The 20,125-nt window shown below is 38.1% G+C and overlaps 1 protein-coding gene across 5 annotated transcripts in view; it reads left to right on the top strand.

Moving 5' to 3' along the window:
* LOC126184979 (protein tramtrack, beta isoform-like) overlaps positions 1-20,125 on the top strand; it is a 393,339-nt gene that overhangs the window by 84,699 nt on the left and 288,515 nt on the right. For all 5 annotated transcript variants that reach the window (XM_049927683.1, XM_049927708.1, XM_049927690.1 and 2 more), the window contains exon 4: positions 17,761-17,896. In XM_049927683.1, coding sequence (XP_049783640.1) covers positions 17,761-17,896 — 136 coding nt within the window. The remainder of the gene's footprint in view (positions 1-17,760; positions 17,897-20,125) is intronic.

The following is a 20,125-nucleotide window of genomic DNA, read 5'->3' as shown; positions in this document are numbered from 1 at the left end:
ATATTGCTCCCTCCTACGTATATCTCACGAAGAGACCATGAGGATAAAATCAGAGAGATTAGAGCCCACACAGAGGCATACCGACAATCCTTTCCACGAACAATACGAGACTGGAATAGAAGGGAGAACCGATAGAGGTACTCAAGGTACCCTCCACCACACACCACACACCGTCATGTGGCTTGCGGAGTATGGATGTAGATGTAGATACACAACAAAACACAGTGTTCATACTAGCGTATGCCAACAGCAAAATGTGTCAAAGGCTTTAGGAAGACTATGCAGTGCTTCCTAACAACAAATTTCCTCCGATGAGCGTGACGTGAAAGTGGTTTACATTAGATTCGTTCTAGCAGTTGCGGGCGGGCTCCTGTGCATGCGCAGTTGAGTCGCATATGAAGCAGTGCCTTCTCCCGCTTCTGGCTACAGATGTGTGGCTGGGCGCCACTACCTAATATTGCCCCGGTTCGGAAATATCATAGATCCGGGGCTGATGCCAGAGCAGTCTGAGATGTAGTGGGGAGGTGGGTAGTCTCCACGTGACATGTGTTTACGTTTAGTGATTTTGGTGTTTCCTCGTCATTTATTGCTCTCAAATTAAATCAAAACAAAACGCATTTCTGTGGTCGGAAGCTATCAAATGAATTAAAATACGTTCGCATAGCTACGGAAGGCTAAAATATGTTATTAGTTTCAAGTTTTATTTCCACCTTTCTGACCGTCAAGCATTAATCGCCTTGCAGCATAATGAAGTTATTTTTGTCGATTTGCTAAAGAGATTTGGCTTTTATTCATCTTTTCCGCCGAGGCAGTCAATTTACGTGAAACGAAGTGTTTAATTTCACACTGTTGGCTAGTTTAAATTGTTCGCTGCATTTCAAGTGCACATTTTCTATCTTCTAGCTCGTATGGCATTATGCCAAAATAAAGAACCAAACATGAGATAATACAGTACAGTCACGCAAGAAAATTTACATCCGAATCTGGACATATCAAGGTGCACTTCAAGACGAATTTTGCATTTTAGTATGGTTAACGAAATTCCGATGCTCTTGAAGTATCATTTGATGTCTTGTTTCTTTTATGACATAATGCAAGATCTTTTAATATTTTACACATACGAACATCGGGCTTCCTGCGTCATCGTAGCTGCGCAAGCGCAGTGACGCCTGTTATCTTGCGCTCTCTGGCAACTGCTCAAACGAACCAATTTCTAACAGGTCACGGGAAAATATTGCGAATGGTGGTTTGAAAAGCGTTACTTTCAGAGTAAATTTCCTTTTGCGCAAGATGAACTATGTGCGAGAATGTACGATGAATTTCTTAAATTACACAGCATTTGACTCTCATTTAAAAATCAACTCTTTGAGGACGATCATCTAGAAGAATTTTGAGCCCAGAAGATCAGACATTTACTTCGTCATTAAAAATTTTACTGGCACATTTGTGTGATGTATCTTAAAGTGTAACATGTGCAAAAAAGATTAACATTATATTTAATCTTGAAGACCAATATTATATTGGAAAGCTTTGTTTTTCTTGTAGCAACACTATGTATATTAATTTAAACCATTAATTTTTCTTATTTGTGTTTTCGCGCTACTTAAGACTGATCTTGCTATTGGCTGACTACACCACGTGTCCTGTGCTGTCATCAGCTGGCGAGATCACGTGACATGGGCTATGACTGGCTTAGAAAAGCGCGTCGCAATCTCGATTTCAGTGCTTCGAAAAGTAACATGCGGTATTTGGTGGAATTCGAATTTTTAACTTCGTAACACGAAAATATACAGCGTACATGTTGCTGCAAATTAAAAAATTTTCCGAAACGTGCCCCCCTCCCCCCCAAGTTTCGTTTTCTAGAAGTGCCAGGAAATTCTACGTCAGTGTATATGTAAGAAATTTATAAACAGTTGTGGTAAAGTAATAAAGGGTTGGTAAAAATGGAATAAAAGAAGAAATGAGGTGGCTTTATTGATTTGAAACCTACTTTTGTATATAATACTATTACTTGAATAAATTACTCTTTCATTGATAATATAGAGGTTACAGGTTGTTAGGAGCTTCAGATATAGAAAGTTGTAAAGAAAGTGATGTTATTATCATAACAGACAGGTGGTTAATACCCAAGTGTGTACAAGATGTGATTCTGTTGGAGGTGGTGTACTCCGACCTTTCAACTGATGTACTTAGACAGTTATAGGTGACTTGCAGTTTACACGGACTTCAAACCAAACTCTCCAGGGGTGAAAGAAGTGATAAATGACATATAAATGTCATAGAACAGAATAGGAATCAAACCTGAGAAGTTTGGATTAATTGTTAAGCACTTTACTACTGCACCACACCAATTGAATGGTATAGAATACTGTTTTGTGGTAGCATGGTAAATATGAAAAGCAGAGGGGAGTATGTTGCGTAAGATGTTAATTTGTACAGTGCATGAAGTTGTTTAGTTGACATGGTCCAGATGTTATTTTTGCTAAATAAGACGTAGTGCCAGAGACTTTGTATGTGTTTGTTCATGACTTGTGTGAATGTTCAGCATAAAACAGAAATACTATAATTCAATATGTTCAAATGTTGGAGGTGTGCAGTATAGCAATGAGATTGATGTTCTTAAAAATGGTATATAGAAATGTATTGTGGTTGAGGCACATACATCCAACAGTCAAGGATGGTGTTGCCAAGGGAGCCATACTTCAGAAACCAGTCATAGACGGTTCAATCCCACGTCCGGCCATCCTGATTTAGGTTTTCCGTGATTTCCCTAAATCACTCCAGGCAAATGCCGGGATGGTTCCTCTGAAAGGGCACGGCCGACTTCCTTCCCCATCCTTCCCTAATCCGATGAGACTGATGACCACGCTGTCTGGTCTCCTTCCCCGAAACAGCCAACCAACCAACCAGTCATAGACAGTGAGTCTTGTCTCTTGAAAATCTGCCGATATAGGAGCTAGGTGAATATCAACAATATAATTTACTGGAGTAAATTCTGATGGCTACAAACATTTCCTAGGTCCCAAACTTGTTGTACCATGTGTAATTGCAAAATACAGTGTAAATTTTTTGCTGCAGCCTTGTAATTATAATGAAATTTTTTTATCTACATGTGAGATGATTAATATCCATACTGATGAATATAACCCTTGCTGTTAATGTGAAGGTTTCCACAAAAATATTCTCAACCTACTTGATAGTTTAGTCTTTAAAATCATACGAAATGATAATGTATTTATTGCTCTGTTTCAACAGTATGAGTTGTGTGAGAAAAGTAACGAGAGTGATTTTTTGTCTATCAAAGTTTTTATTGTTTTCAAACAAAAATATTGTCCCATTCAAAGTAGTCAACTGGTAAGGCCTGTAACATGTCAGTCACATTCCTTGGACTGTTCTCTACAGTCCCAAAATGACATCCTGTTATGACATTTCTCAATTTTTGGAACAGAAAATAGTCACAAGGACTCAGATCAGGTGAATAAGAGGGTTGTGGAACGACCAGAATGTCTTATGAGGTGAAAAATTCCATGATGGAAGTGGCCAGGTGACGTGGGGGCGTAGTCATGATGCTGTATCCTTGCATCCTTTAGGGCGCATTGTCTGCTCTCACTCAGTTCACCCTTTTCCTGAGCCTTTCAAGGACATCCTTATAAAACACTTGGTTGACAATTTGTCCTGAAGAACAAATTCTTTATGCATGATACTGCTACTTCAAAAAAGCAAATTAGCATTGTTTTAATCTCTGATTTGCTCATTGGAGCTTTTTTTGGTCAAGGAGATGTCTCGGTGTGCTACTCCTCTTTTTGCTGCGTTGTCTCAGGATCGTACTAAAAAAATCAAGGATTCATCAGCTGTGATCAAATGACAACCACTCGTGGTCATCGGCAGCACTCTTCAGGGATCAGTGCACACATTTCTTCAATTGTCCTTCTGCTCTCTTGTGAGGTTTGTCAGCACTATTTTGGCACAAACCTTTCACGTGTGCAAAACTTTGGTCAGAATTTAATGTACGGTGAAAGTGGTTAAATTTAGCAGTTCACTTTTTATCCTTAGTCTGATCTGACAAGAGCATGCACACATTTGACATTTTTGTCAGTTTTTGAAGTTCAGGTCTCCCTAAGCAAGGTTTATCTTCATCGTGTGCTTGGCCTTCCAAAAATTATGTGTGCCAGCATAAAACTTGTGCTCTTGATCTCATAGGCCTGTTTCAACTTTTCAAAGGTCACACTCATAGATTCTGCAAGTTTAACACAAAACTTGTTGGTACAACATTGTTTTAAATTCCACTATTCCATTTTCGTAACACACAACTTCACTGATTGCTCTCTCAGAAATCACATGATGGCTGTACTGAACTGAAAGTCAGACTGAGCATCTGGAAGGGCTGAATGCACCAGTCTACACAAGTAGAACAACATAATGTTGCCAGACTCAATTTTTACTGCCATATTTGGTGAAGTTTAAGTTCTAAGCAAAATAAAAGGCTAAAATTCATGTAGTATGAGACTAAACAAATGATAGTTCAGGATGAGTGCCTTGAAGTCACTTCTCTTGCTGTCATACTTAATCTACTGTTTTGATGGTGTGTGAGAAGCATAGACCCAACAAAATGAACAGTGATATTTCCAATGATAGTTAACTTTTCTATTTGTTCCAAGGAGGCAGTATTTGGTAGAAGAGAGTGAAGAAACTGGAAATGCAAACTAAATCTGTTCTGGACATGGTCAACATTTTTGTGTACAGAAAATAAAAAATGCTACACAGCTAATTTGTAATGTTGACTGACAAACAAAACTGTGATTTATCTCATGAAAATGTTCATAACATTGCTGTAGTTCCAGAGAAATTCAAGAAATACGTGGAACTAATTGTTATTACTCTGGTTCTAATTTTTAAATATTTGCTTGGAAAAGGAAATTCACATTTAAAAAATCACATACAGAGACAAAATGAATTTATAAATAAAAATATTCAAGACAAAATAAATACAGTTTCAGTATAATATATGACATTTCATATTGCTTAAACAAGGTATGATAGTCAATTGAGTAAACATTTGTTGTTCTACATTATTACTTATTGATTTCACTGTGCCTCCACATATATATTACGTAGGTCCCTCATTGTTTTGAAACACAAATTGTACATTCTTTCTTTTTAAGGGTTTGTTTTCAGTGATTTTGTTCATTTGTTTAACCTGTAAGTTCAGTATCAGCCTGCATGTACTTTCTGCTGCTGTTTTGATTACTATTTCCCACTTTAGTTTCATTATCAGTCATTTTCTTTGTTTATTTGACACCACTGAGTGTAGATGGTTTGGTAATGAACTCCTTTCCACTCCTCGTTATTGGCATGGTACAATAAATCAGTTTCACGGTGTACAAGAATGGGGAGACTGATGAGATTTTGATTAGATACTGATGACATTCTCTGGGTCAAATGAATAATGAAGGGCTCCATTCAAACAAGAGAGGTTACTCAATAAATGTTACCAAAGTTAATTATTTCCTGTTTCAAGAGAAGCAATGCTGAGAGCAGCAATTATGAGTCTCACTGTTGGTGAAGCAAAAGTTTCAACATTCACTTCTCCATAAGAGACTTAATTAAATCTTGCCTCTTATAAACTCATTGGACCACAATGCATCAATATGGGCAATGTTAGAACACATTGTAGGGCATGGCAAAGCAAACAGAACTTTAAAATAACTTTTGTTGGCAGGAATATTTTTGAATTGGTAGGAAGAAGTCATTTTAGCTCTTTTTCAGGAAATTTAAAAAGGGAAATGGATAGATTAAAGTTAGATATAGCGGGAATTAGTGACGTTCGGTGGCAGGAGGAACAAGACATCTGGTCAGGTGAATACAGGGTTATAAATACAAAATCAAATAGGGGTAATGCAGAAGTAGGTTTAATAATGAATAAAAAAAATAGGATTGCGGGTAAGCTACTACAAACAGCATAGTGAACGCATTATTGTGGCCAAGATAGACATGAAGCCCTTGCCTACCACAATAGTACAAGTTTATATGCCAACTAGCTGCGCAGATGATGATGAGATTGATGAAATGTATGATGAGATAAAAGAAATTATTCAGATAGTGAAGGGAGATGAAAATTTAATAGTCATGTGTGACTGGAATTCGAGAGTAGGAAAAGGGAGAGAAGGAAACATAGTAGGTGAATATGGATTAGGGGTAAGAAATGAAAGAGGAAGCAGTCTGGTAGATTTTTGCACAGAGTATAACTTAATGATAGCTAACACTTGGTTCAAGAATCATAAAAGAAGGTTGTATACATGGAAGAATCCTGGAGGTATTAGAAGGTATCAGATAGATTATATAATGGTAAGACAGAGATTTAGGAAACAGGTTTTAAATTGTAAGACATTTCCAGGGGCAGGTGTGGACACTGACCACAATCTATTGGTTATGAACTGTAGATTAAAACTGAAGAAACTGCAAAAAGGTGGGCATTTAAGGAGATGGGACCCGGATAAATTGACTAAACCAGAGGTTGTACAGAGTTACAGGGAGAGCATAAGGGAACAATTGACAAGAATGGGGGAAAGAAATACAGTAGAAGAAGAATGGGTAGCTCTGAGAGATGAAGTAGTGACGGCAGCAGAGGATCAAGTAGGTAAAAAGACGAGGGCTAGTAGAAATCCTTGGAGAACAGAAGAAATATTGAATTTAATTGATGAAAGGAGAAAATATAAAAATGCAGTAAATGAAGGAAGCAAAAAGGAATAAAAAGTCTAAAAAATGAGATCAACAGGAAGTGCAAAATGGCTAAGCAGGGATGGCTAGAAGACAAATGTAAGGATGTAGAGGCTTATCTCACTAGGGGTAAAATGGATACTGCCTACAGGAAAATTAAAGAAACCTTTGGAGAAAATAGAGCCACATATATGAATATCAAGAGCTCAGATGGAAATCAGTTCTAAGCAAAGAAGGGAAAGCAGAAAGGTGGAAGGAGTATATAGAGGATCTATATAAGGGCGATGTACTTGAGGACAATATCATGGAAATGGAAGAGTATGTAGATGAAGATGCAATGGTAGATACGATACTGAATGAAGAGTTTGACAGAGCACTGAAAGACCTGAGTCGAAACAAAGCCCCGGGAGTAGTCAAAGTTCCATTAGAAGTACTGACAGCCTTGGGAGAGTTAGTCCTGACAAAACTCTACCATCTGATGAGCAAGATGTATGAAACAGGCGAAATACCCTCAGACTTCAAGAAGAATATAATAATTCCAATCCTAAAGAAAGCAGGTGTTGACAGATGTGAAAATTACTGAACTATCAGTTTAATAAGTCTTAGCTGAAAAATACTAACGCAAATTCTTTACAGATGAATGGAAAAACTGGTAGAAGCCGACCTCGGGGAAGATCAGTTTGGATTCCGCAGAAATACTGGAACACGTGAGGCAATACTGACCTTACGACTTATCTTAGAAGAAAGATCAAAGAAAGGCAAACCTATGTTTCTAGCATTTGTAGATTTAGAAAAAGCTTTTCAAAATGTTGACTGGAATACTCTCTTTCAAATTCTAAAGGTGGCAGGGGTAAAATACAGGGAGCGAAAGGCTGTTTACAATTTGTACAGAAACCAGATGGCAGTTATAAGAGTCGAGGGGCGTGAAAGGGAAGCAGCGGTTGGGAAGGGATTGAGACAGGGCTATAGCTTCTCCCCAATGTTATTCAGTCTGTATATTGAGCAAGCAGTAAAGGAAACAAAAGAAAAATTCGAAGTAGGTATTGAAATCCAGGGAGAAGAAATAAAAACTTTGACATTCGCTGATGACATTGTAATTCTGTCAGAGACAGCAAAGGACTTGGAAGAGCAGTTGAACGGAATGGACAGTGTCTTGAAAGGAGTATATAAGATGAACATCAACAAAAGCAAAATGAGGAGAATGGAATGTAGTCGAATTAAGTTGGGTGATACTGAGGGAATTAGATTAGGAAATGAGACACTTAAAGTAGTAAAGGAGTTTTGCTATTTGGGGAGCAAAATAACTGATGATGGTCGAAGTAGAGAGGATATAAAATGTAGACTGGCAATGGCAAGGAAAGCATTTCTGAAGAAGAGAAATTTGTTGATATCGAATATAGATTTAAGTGTCAGGAAGTCGTTTCTGAAAGTATTTGTATGGAGTGTAGCCATGTATGGAAATGAAACATGTACGATAAATAGTTTGGACAAGAAGAGAATAGAAGCTTTCGAAATGTGGTGCTACAGAAGAATGCTGAAGATTAGATTTGTAGATCACATAACTAATGAGGAGGTAATGAATAGAATTAGGGAGAAGAGGAGTTTGTGGCACAACTTGACAAGAAGAAGGAGCCGGTTGGTAGGACATGTTCTGAGGCATCAAGAGATCACAAATTTAGTATTGGAGGGCAGCGTGGAGGGAAAAAGTCATAGAGGGAGATCAAGAGATAATACAGTAAGCAGATTCAGAAAGATGTAGGTTGCAGTAAGTATTGGGAGATGAAGAAGCTTGGACAGGATAGAGTAGCATGGAGAGCTGCATCAAACTAGTCTCAGTACTGCAGACCACAACAACAACAATAATTCAGAAATCTGGGAAATGTAATTTAAGAGTTTATCTTAGATGAAATATGGATGGCATATTGCCCTATGAGAAGTCTATATAGGGGACTTCCCTACACAGACTTCTCAGATGGCTTGTTTACATACTGGAAAGGTTTGTGGTGCCTCTTGTAGTTGTGAAATCTCCTCATAATTCCGTGGTTTCCTGTTTATAGGTTCCAGGTAGACTTTCCCATCTCAATACTTTGGCTTTCTCAGATGTAAGTTTAAAGCTGATGACACACAGAATATTTTGGTGTGACACAGTCAGAATATTTTGGAAGACACAGAGTCAGAATATTTTGGCTAGGATTTCACTGTGCTGTGAAGAATGTTTTGTGTCCATTAATCTGATCTTCTACTAATCTTTAAACTTGTCATGTCAATTACAAGCAAGTGCTTAAGTGCTTATAGTATTTGATGGAAAACATTGGTTCTAAAATTTCAGCTAGAAAACTGATTTTCTTCCTAAGCATACACATCGGGCTTTAAAGAGACCTGTACATGTTTCATCCCTTACTTTAAAAATGCATTACTGTTAATCTAGAAAGTTGAGGAAGTTGTGATTTTGTTCCGTCATTGTATGTTATTAGCCAAAGCACGAGTAGGAAAATCATGTAATTATCTTAAGAAGGTCATCAAATTATGTATGATTGTTTAATTATTACAATCTTTTTCTAATTGATAAATTATAATACAACTTTCAGTCAAAGATGGCTTTCATGACCAGATGTCTTAGCTTCTGTTGATTCTTACAGGTTGTGTGGTTGTGGTCCATGAAAGTTTCTGTTCTCAACATTTCCTCCAGAGCTGTGTTAGACACCCTCAGAAGTGCTATTGGTTCCATGAGTGTTGCTGACTGATGGGTCAGACATTGGATACTATCATAAAGACTGTGTAAAAGGGGTGTGGTAAAAGCAGAGATTATCCTTGTTGGAAAGAAAAACTTAAGTATTTACTGTCATCTATCAAAGACAATACTTATGAGGTGTGTGAGAAAAGTAATGAGACTGTTTATTTCTTTGTTGTTTTCTTTCTAGCACAGCCTTTTTTTTCGAAACAACAATATTGTTCCCTTCAAAGTAGTTCCCTTCAGCAGCCATACACTGGTGGCATCATCGTTCCCAGTCTTGGGAAAGGCTTCACTGCTAGAGCCTTTAACATGTCAGTCACATTCTTTGGAATGTTCTCCAGAGTTCCAAAAGTCATCCTTTTAAGACATTTTCCAAATTTGGAAGAAGAAAAAAGTCACAAAGACACAGATCAGTTGAACAGGAGGATTGTGGAACAACAGGAATGCCTTTTGAAGTGAAAAACATCTGTGATGGAAGTGGCCATGTGACATGATGCAGTATCCACTTGAACGCAATGTCCAGTCTCACTTGATTCACCCTTTTCTTGAGCCGTTCAAGAACACTTGGTTGGCAATTTGTTGTGAAAGAACAAATTCTTTATGCATGGTACTCCTAGTGTCCAAAAAGCAAAATTAGCAGTGTTTTGATCTTTGATTTGCTCATTTGAGACACTTTTGATCATGTCTCAGTGTGCTACTCTGCACTTTGCTGCTTTGTCTCAGGGTTGTACTAAAAAATGCAGGATTCATCACCTGTGATCACGTGACTGAACAATTCCTGGTCATTGGCAAAATCTCAAGAACATCAATGCACACATTTCTTCAATTGTCCTTCTGCTTAGTTGTGAGAGGTTTTTCAGTCTCAGTTTGGCACAAACCTTTCACATGTGCAGAACTTTGGTAAAATTTTTGATAAATAGTGAATGTGTTTAATATGTACCCATCATCCTTATTGTTAAATGTCAGTCTGAACTCACAAGACATGCACTCATTCAATACTTTCATAAGTTTTTTAAGTTGGAGGTCTTCCAGAGTGAGGTTCTTCTTCAGCATGTTCGCGGCCTTCCAAAAATGATGGGTGCCAGTGAGAAACTTGTGCTCTTGATAAGAAATGTCACCCATACGTCTGTTTCAACTTTTCAAGAGGTCACATTCATTCAACACGAAACTTGATGGCTTAACATTGCTCTAAATTCCACTGTTCCTTTTTTGTAACACTCAGCAAAAACACAACTTCAGTGATGTCACTCTCAAAAATCATGTGATGGTTGAAACTGAGACTGAACATCTGGAAGGGATGAACACACTAGTCTACACAAGTACAATGACACAGCATTGTCAGATAGCTCGCAGTGTTGTCAGTGTCATAACTGTTCTCACACATCCTGTATATATTAATTCTGTAGAGCATTTACAGTCTCTCATTTCTGAATATAGCTACGCACTATACATTGCTTCTGGCTTTAGAATTTCTGAAGGTATTTATGACACTTTCGTTCATATTGTCATTGGTTTCATCAAATTTCTTTACAAAGAAGTGAATGTCACTGTTCTATTCACATTACCTGGCCAGTGTTTTGATAAACATACAAAGACCCCAACTTTTCCAGTTTATAGAAATGTGACTAAGACTTTCAGCAGCTTAGTTTACAGAGGTATGATCTCTCTTCTGCCACTATCCATCATATCCAACACGTACTTTGGTGCATTTTTCATTGCAGAGTCATTTATCTCAGTTAAGAGTTAGATGATACATCGTTACATTTTTCTAATTTATATGGTGGGTAAGATCCATCAGTACACAGGAAGCTTAAGCTGTGTTTCTCCCTTTTCCAGTGTGTCATAGCTTATGAAAGAGAAATATGTAGTCCATAATGTTGAGTTCTTAATAACCAGATGCCTTGTTCTTGTTTCTTAATAAGAAAATGGCACAGATTACAACCACTGCTGTACTGCCTAGATTTTTAGTGATGGATTTACTCTTACAAACTTCAGTACCATATAAATAGTTGAAATTTTTTAATTTCATTGACATTTTCAACATTTTTGAAAGTATATTTACATTCACAGTAATATTATCATTATTACTAATATTGTAAGCACCATTGAACATGCATTTAATGCAAAAGCTTGTGTTTGGAAGTATTGTGACACAAATTCTTATGTTGCACAGGTACCTGTTCCATACCATCCTTGGTTACTGCTACATTTTTAAAAGTCAGGATAAACTTATTTTTGTCACAGAGCAATTTCTTACAATTTTATCATCATTTTCATGTCTGGGTCCGGAGTTCATGAAATCAGGTGTGAATGTGGACTGGTGTATGTAGGTGAGACTGGGTGTCCAATAAGCACAAGGTTAACTGAACACAAGAGATATATCCACCTCAAACAGTACAACAAATCAGTGATGTCAGTACATCAGGAAGAGTGCAGGATGAAGATCGAATTTTGAGAGGCCTGCGTACTAGCGAAACAACCGTTTAGTTTGAGGAGGAAGATTAGAGAGGCTATAGAAATAGCCAAGCGACCCGACAATATGAATAGAGAAGACAGGTACCGACTTCCAGCGTCTTGGCTGCCAGCTGTGACAGATTTGCGGAAGTGCAGCTCTTGCAAAACAACAGGCGCGCGGTAGGCCACAGCAGTGGAGGGTAAACAGAGTGCTGACGTGGCCTAGTTGATACTAGGCAGATAGTAAACAATGTCATGCTGTAATCGCCACTCAGCCTCCTATTCGCCGATTTTCACCAATGGCAAGCAGTAAAGGAAACTACAATGGAAAGCGCCCATTTCCGCCAATGACAACACGCAATGCAAAGACCAATAAAATGAACTCCTAATACCCTTCCTCCTCACCCTCACATCCAATGACAGGACTCCTCCATAGTATATAAGTGTCTAAATTAGTGCTCACTCAGCCGTTAGCAATACATCTTGAGGAAGGCGCCTTGCAACAGTCGCCAAAATGTCAGAATTTTACAGATGACAATGTGGCCTCAAACCCAGAAGAATTTTATTGACTGTGACAACGGCCGTGGAAGCCTACGTCTACAAGTTAGACAAAATTACATTAACCAGTAACTGGCAGCATTATTTGCAAAATGGCTTACAACTGCTTATACAGAGTCAGATGGCAGTGTTCTGAACAACAGCACATTATATTTTCCTTCAGTATGTTTGTACTTGTGGGCATTTCAGGTGACTTCTTTTCAGGTCACACCAGTTAGGAAGAGCTATGACAATTACATAGCTTGGTTAGAGTTTTGAGGTGTCCAGGAAAAAAGCTTCAGCTTGAATGAAATTACACTACTGAGCACTAAAATTGCAATTCCATGCAACAAATGTCAAATTGCTATGAGCTGTACTTCATTTTTGAATGTGCAAGTGTTGGTATTTCAACACAACCATACAGAGTAGGTAGATGCAATGCCATCCAGATTCTGAGTACAGGCAAAGTTTAATTAGCAGGATTGTCATTCAGATCTCACATTTGAATATTGAAGAAAACAGAGTCTCACACCAGTACATTGAATAAAAAGGTCATAGGATTCCAGCTGCATCTGGTGATTAAAATTACACATTCTTTCGGCCAAGCACTCCTTGGCCATTGTCAAGTGGTATGACTGCCACTGGGCTGCTGGTATGCCACCTTACACATGGTAGCTGCCAACTGTGATGTCACCGTTGGCTGCAGCATCATCATATATGGGGATACGTTGACCCTGCCTTTCATATGCCCACTTCAACTGCATGATCGCTGGATCCTGAGCTATGCTAAGCTACAGGCCTCTGTCTCTATTTAGGGTGTTATCAGTGATTCTTATTTCAATGGCTTCTTTAATTACACAGTCCCAGAAGCCATAGTGCAAGCCATGACAGATGTTTCATCAAATTTAATTCAGTGCTCAGCTAAAGTACATTTCTTGGGGTTCCATCCTGTGTTGTTCCACAGTGTGTACTGTTTGTCTGGTGTATTACAGGCCACATTCACAAGATATCTTGTAGACCCCAGGTGATCAACTGGATCTTGAACTGGTCTCAGTAATTGAAGGATTTTTGTCGGAGGGCTGAAGATCAATTTGATACAGTGTCTTTTCAGCAGCCAACTTGTTTTGCCCAACATGGATCCACAGAATGACAAAAAAAAGTTTCTTTTCAAGCTACTCATCAATGGTCTCATTGTGATTCCTGCTTGAAATCATTTCATTTATTTGATGAATGTAGCCATTGTTCCTGAAGACACTGAATATGTGGCTCAGCTCATAGTATAGGTTATCACTGTCTGTTATCATTCTTGCATGATGCACCAATGTTTGTAACACTGTTTACTTCTGTGTTAGAAGATGTTAACTTATGGTGTGCCTAGCATATATCAGTGTGGCTGGGGTTTCTGTAGATTCTGTGGCTGAGGCATCCCTTTCGTTTTTGGCAGATGAGGATGTCGAGGAAGGGCAATGCATTGCTATTCTCTACCTCCATGGTGAACTGGATGCTACTGTTAATGCCATTGCGGCATTCCAGTAACTCATCAAGTTTCTCACATCCATGGGACCAAATGACAAGTGTGTCCTCAATGCATCAAAGCAAACAACTAGGGTTTAACAGTGCCATGTCTACGGCAGTATCCTCAAAATTCTCCATGAAGTGTTTTGCAACAGCTGGAGCCAACAGGCTGTCCGTTGCAACACCATCCCTCTGATTATAATACTGGCTGTTAAGAAAGTAAGAAACTGTAATTCACCAGCTTGTTTGTTGATGAACCAGTGGTGGATACAGTGAGGCGGAATGGCATCCCATCTTTGTGGACCTTCAGTAAATTTAAATGTTAGTTACAACTGGGGAGGTATTGTTATGTCTCTTGTAAGAAGGGTAAATGTCAGCCAGCACGTGCCAGAATTTGATGACGGTGGCCTATCAAGAGTACATTTTTATTGTTCGTCAGTATTGCTTCTTGTGTTGGTCAGGATACCATGACTCCAATGTGACTATGCACGTAGAACCAACGAAGTCAGGAGGTCTATAGTCAGTGACATACAGCATCGCAACAGCCCCCACTTAACCAACGCCTGAGAGATTAGGCATATTATTTGTCCAGATGCACAGGATTTTACACCCACATCATGTGTCTTGAGTCGGAATTTGCCTCGTTTGCAGGAAGATATATCCACACGGACAATGTGACATACCATTCATTACCACCGTGTAGACCCACCACCTGGTGTGATGGTTGGGGTGCAGTTGGGTACACAACACGTTTTGGACGCCAGATATGTGTTGTGGCTGATGTCTGTGCCATATCTTTGAGGTCAGTGTAACATTATCTTTAAAAAAGACTACATTTTGCTAGTGCTGTCCTGACCTACCTTAATGCAGAGGTGGTTAAAGTGTATCCATTGCCAGCCCAAGCTCTAGGTCTCTCCAATCCATTGAAAACATCTGACACTCCACACTAGCACTCATAAGCCACTATGATTGGTAAACTATGGTATAGAATTGAAGCAGCAGGCAGGACATGCCCTTATCTGTCAGCCAATCTTGGTTCGACTTGATGCCCAGCTAGGTTAATTCCTGCTGTCAGATCTGCCAGAGCTGGCAGATCGGTGTAATTAATTTCACACACTGGATACCCTCAATCACTTACAAACTGAATTATATATTCTGCCTACTATACTGTACGCACACAGCAGATAAAATTCAGTAACCTTCTTCACCAGTGCTTAACTAAACATTAGAGTGAGAAAGAATTTTCTTACAACATTTTTATTTTTAAAATGACTAATGATATATGTTATTTAGTTTTTGTAGATGATTTATTAAACCATGAAATAAGGAGTCAATGAGACAATTGACGATTTTTTCTTCATGTGGAGCCATGGTCATATAAAACATACAGAAAGATATAACCATATTACGAAAAGGAAAGCTGTTACATGCCATATAGCGGAGATGCTGAGTTGCAGATAGGCACAACAAAAAGACTGTTCCAAATAAAACTTTCGGCCTGTAAGGCCAAAATGCACAAACTTCAACTCACACACACATGACTGCAGTCCAAGGCAACTGTAGCCACACTCATATAACTGTCATTTGACTGTATGATAAGCTATATTACATTACCTAGATTTCAGCCTTAGACCATTTTGAAGTGCTACAAATGTTCTAAATGTAGACAGTTATTACAAAACAGGCTTTCTCTGCACCACTCCTCTTTCTAGCAATACTTGCTTTGCCCACATCCCCATTTAAAATTGACTAAATTAGAAGGTGTACACAGTACTTACTGTTTGTAAATCATTTCATTGCTGGTCGTCTTATTTTTGAAATAACAGAAAAATGGAAGACTTCAGGCTGCCAGTGCTTTGCCTCTGACCACTGCCACTAATAATAATAATAATAATAATAATAGCAATTTTACTGTCACAGATGAATGGTAGGAATTATGTTTGTAGTGGGTAGACTGAATGAGGAAGATGTTCATACATTCATTTCTCAAGCTGTAACATCCGTCGCATTGGCCACGCATTAATGGGAAAAACAATTGAAAAGTGTAATTATTGGTAACCTATGTAATCTGTATTACAGTCTTATGAAATAGTGATAAGAGTAATGATCTTTTAGAAATTAGTTACATGACCAAAACACAACTGAAACCTATTGTTTTTACCCCTCAGAAAATTTCATTTTTCCCTTCATTGGGTAATTGCCTCCTGTTTTGCAAGCACTGTTTTAGAGGGTATCTTCCCTGTTCATGAACAATAATGTAATTAGGTAATTCAATTATATTTGAAAAGCTGTGCAAGCATTTCGCTGAAATTTATTCATTGATATTTATTGTAAAGATATGTGGTATTTTTAGTTCCCTTTATGTGTGTTCTCATTTTCTCTACACATTTCTCATTCACAAAGTCTTTCAGAGGAAACATGTTTGTCAAATCTGTCTCAGGTATTGCCTACAAGAATATATTCCATGATTTCTTCTTTATAGTTCCTTTCTGTGCATTATAACAAATTGTAAAGTGCTATATACAGGGCAAATCAGAACTCCTCCAGCTAACTTTCAGAGGTTGTTCAGGTATTATATCTGTATTAAACTGAAAATGTAAATGTCAATGATATGCACAGTATGTCTTGTTTCCATTCGCTCACGGTACATCCTGTTGACAACAGTAATGCCTTCTTTAACTTATTGTCCTGAAGTTTGTATTCAGTACTGTTAGGTTTTGTCTGGGCTTTTGTTATCCAGCACAGTTAGTTGTGCATTAACAGTGGTACACTGTAGTACTAAGGATAGGATTATTGATGAAGAGTTGGCCAGTATGCGCTTTGTGTATTGTTCACTAGATGCAATGGAAGAGCAGCATAATGATGCTATGCTGAGCTGTTCCCGCAACAGTGGCAATAAGATCACACTTCCTTTGTATCTGTTAGAGGGTTGTTGGATTACTTTGTCTTTGGTTTTGTACATTTTGGTGACTGCATATTACCCCTTTTCCAGTATTGTGCCAGCATTTTCACATAAATGTAACTGGGGCAAGAAACCAAATAAATCGTAATTACATGGTTATTTCTCTGTAACGAACCACTGGAGACCATGGGTCACTTGTACCAAAATACTTAGAAGGTATCTGTGAACAACTTCTGCAAGTTTGTACGTGGAGTTCTGGTTTATACAGTATTTTTAAATTCTTGTCAGTGGACATGCTTTAAAAATTATTTTCTTACACTAATGAATTAACTGTTAGAAAAATTTGATGTTAGGGTGCAAAAATTCTTCAAGTTGCAAACTTCACTTGCGGCTACAAATTTTTGTTTAGTTTCTATAAAACTTCAGTGTAAGATCTCTGTATAAATCCTTCCTTCTTTCCTTTCCCATGCCCCTTTATCCAGCCAGTGCAGAGCTAGGACTGGTATGGTACCTTTACAATTTCATGGAGAATCAACCATACCTGTATTTAGGCTATTATGATGGCAGGGTCACCACTCCCAAACGCATTTTTTAACTACTACCACCTCCCCTTGGGGAGCAATCTGTGTACCCCTTCTGTTTATGTGTAGGTGCAATTTCATGGTTAAATGTGACATCATTTTTCAAAGTATTTGTGCATCATGTATTGGATGCATGATGAGGGAACCAGCCCAGTATTTATTTCATTAGATGTGGAAAACTCTCCAAATACCACATCCAGGCTGCCCGGTACCTCAACCCCCTCTGTTAATCTGTGAAGTGGATTCAGTGCAGGGCTGGCGCACCTTCCCTTGTCCAGAAGCGAGTGCTTAGAGTAATCAACTTCCATTTCTGTTGCCAGGTTCTGCCAACCGTTTTGAGCCATCATGACGATCTGTCACTGCAGGCTCCCCCCAGTGCAGGAGGTGCAGGTCAGTCGGATGGAAGTGAGCATGAGCAGGGTCCCTCCTCTCAAGATACCATGGATGGACTTGATGGTGAGGCACCATTACTACATTTTTAACATGTCTGAAGCATTTCCTTGTTAGAGGCATATTATTGACCTTCATACTGTTCATTATAATACATTGTACAATAAGAGAAGTTAGCTCTATTTAGAAATCATCTTCAGAGAACTACAAAATGTATTCAGTGCCATACCATTGGAGCAAAGCACAGTGTTAAGTACCCGAGTATGATGTAATTAACTAGGGGTGGTAATTAACAATGTCACTCTGTTGTCATACACAGTAATCTGTTCCTGCTCTTCATATTGTTGTCCTTTTTTTGGATGTCCATAGTTTTAAATATGTATAGCTTCACAGCTTCGAGTTACTTACTGCTTGCAAGTCCTTTGTTGCTGACAGGTTCCAAAACGTGATACAATCATATAAAGAGTGCTGAATAGCTGGAATGGTATAATGGGTGGCATTCCTAGACTGTTAGACAACTTATGCAGTATTGGAGCGAATGCAGTATTTTGCTGCAGAATCCTATTCTGTCAAATTTGTCAGTCTCAGGCTATTTCTCACTCCATTTCTAGAGTAGTAAATAACCCCATCATCTTTAGAAGTATTCATAATTTTACTGCATTGCTAACCACACAAGTATATTCACTAGCTCAGTTCATCCATCTCTAGTCTCTTAAATAGTTTAATTGTCTAATTTTTTGCTTGTTGTCCTTCACTCTTCTATATGTATTTTGTTTGTGAGGTATACCTCTAGGGAACATATGGACTCAACCTCATACCAACTCTTCCTGACTCTATTCACAACCCGTATTTTTTTATACCTGAAGTTATGTTTACACTTAGCTTCTTTTTTCAGCAGTTATGTTTATAGATCATACTGCTGTACGGTTCTGTAAATATATTCTCTTTAATGTTATAACTTAAGGGTTTTCTTTTGTGGACACATGATGTTACCTTTTACCTGCCATTCTGTACCTTTCTTGCAAAGTACCTCCCATTCAAATTTTCTATATTTTCTCCATAATATTAATGCACCAGACAAATAAATCCATCATAAATCTCAAAGTTCTTTGAATATTTAAAGTCTCACATACAGTATTTAGTTCTCAATTGATTGCTGAGTGACTGGCAGTTCTTGGATGCTTTTCACACAAGTCCATGTCTTTGCCATCATTACACACTGACTGCAGACTATTATTTCCAGACATCAGAAATTTAGTTTTGAAAACTGTTTAGGAAAAGTACAGGAGGCCATTTTTATTACTCTTCTGTTTAGTTCTTTTGCTGTCCATGTTTGCCACTATTGTAGATACAATAAACTTGTCAATTTGTTCTATGACTTCATTGTTAATCTCTACTATTTCCTTTTCAGTATGTTAGTTGTAGACTGCTTTGGTATTATCATTATTTATTATCAGGTCTACATGCAAACTAACTCTATTACTTCCTTCTACTTGAAAGTAATCTGCACTAGAGGCAAACAATGTATTGTCATCCACATAATGAATGTGCTTCTTGCATGCTTCCTTTACACATTTTTCATTTTCCTGGTTTATTACTATCCTTATAAAGTCTAATGAAAGCTGCAACATTGGTGTATGTATCTCATACATTATGCTACTATAAGCTGAATCAGTTGTTTGTTGAAATTGACTCAAAATCTATGAATCCCAGTCAAAGTGATATTTCGTACTCATTGCAATGTTTAATAATTTTACCTACAACTTGCAATTGGTCCTATTCTAAAACCAATTTATTCCTTTGAAAATATAATATTTTTGTATGGTTTTCTGTTTCCTTCCTTGTGAAATAAAATAATTTCAGTATTGTTGCAGTTCTGGATAGTAGTACTCTTTACACACATACTGCTAACTATCTTGTAAGTTCTTTTTGTATTACCTTGCCTCCAGATTTAATGATTTTTATTGTAACACTGACATTTCTTCGAGAAAGCCACTATTTTGATTACTAACTATACATCTTTTTGATTCAACTCTTGACCTAGAGAAACATTTAAAGGAGTCAGGGAATGTTTGTACAAGTCTGTCTCTGTGTTAGTTATTGTGCCATGTGCCAATTTAACTTACAAAATGTGATTCCTGACAAGTATAATATTCGAGAATGAGATTTTCACTCTGCAGCGGAGTGTGCGCTGATATGAAACTTCCTGGCGGATTAAAACTGTGTGCCGGACTGAGACTTGAACTCGGGACCTTTGCCTTTCGCAGGCATGTGCTCTACCAACTGAGCTACCCA

This window comes from Schistocerca cancellata, chromosome 1 (genome assembly GCF_023864275.1).
Source record: "Schistocerca cancellata isolate TAMUIC-IGC-003103 chromosome 1, iqSchCanc2.1, whole genome shotgun sequence".
NCBI lineage: Eukaryota > Metazoa > Arthropoda > Insecta > Orthoptera > Acrididae > Schistocerca > Schistocerca cancellata.
Note: the sequence above shows the minus strand (reverse complement) of the source record. Positions and strands in the feature narration are given on the sequence as shown.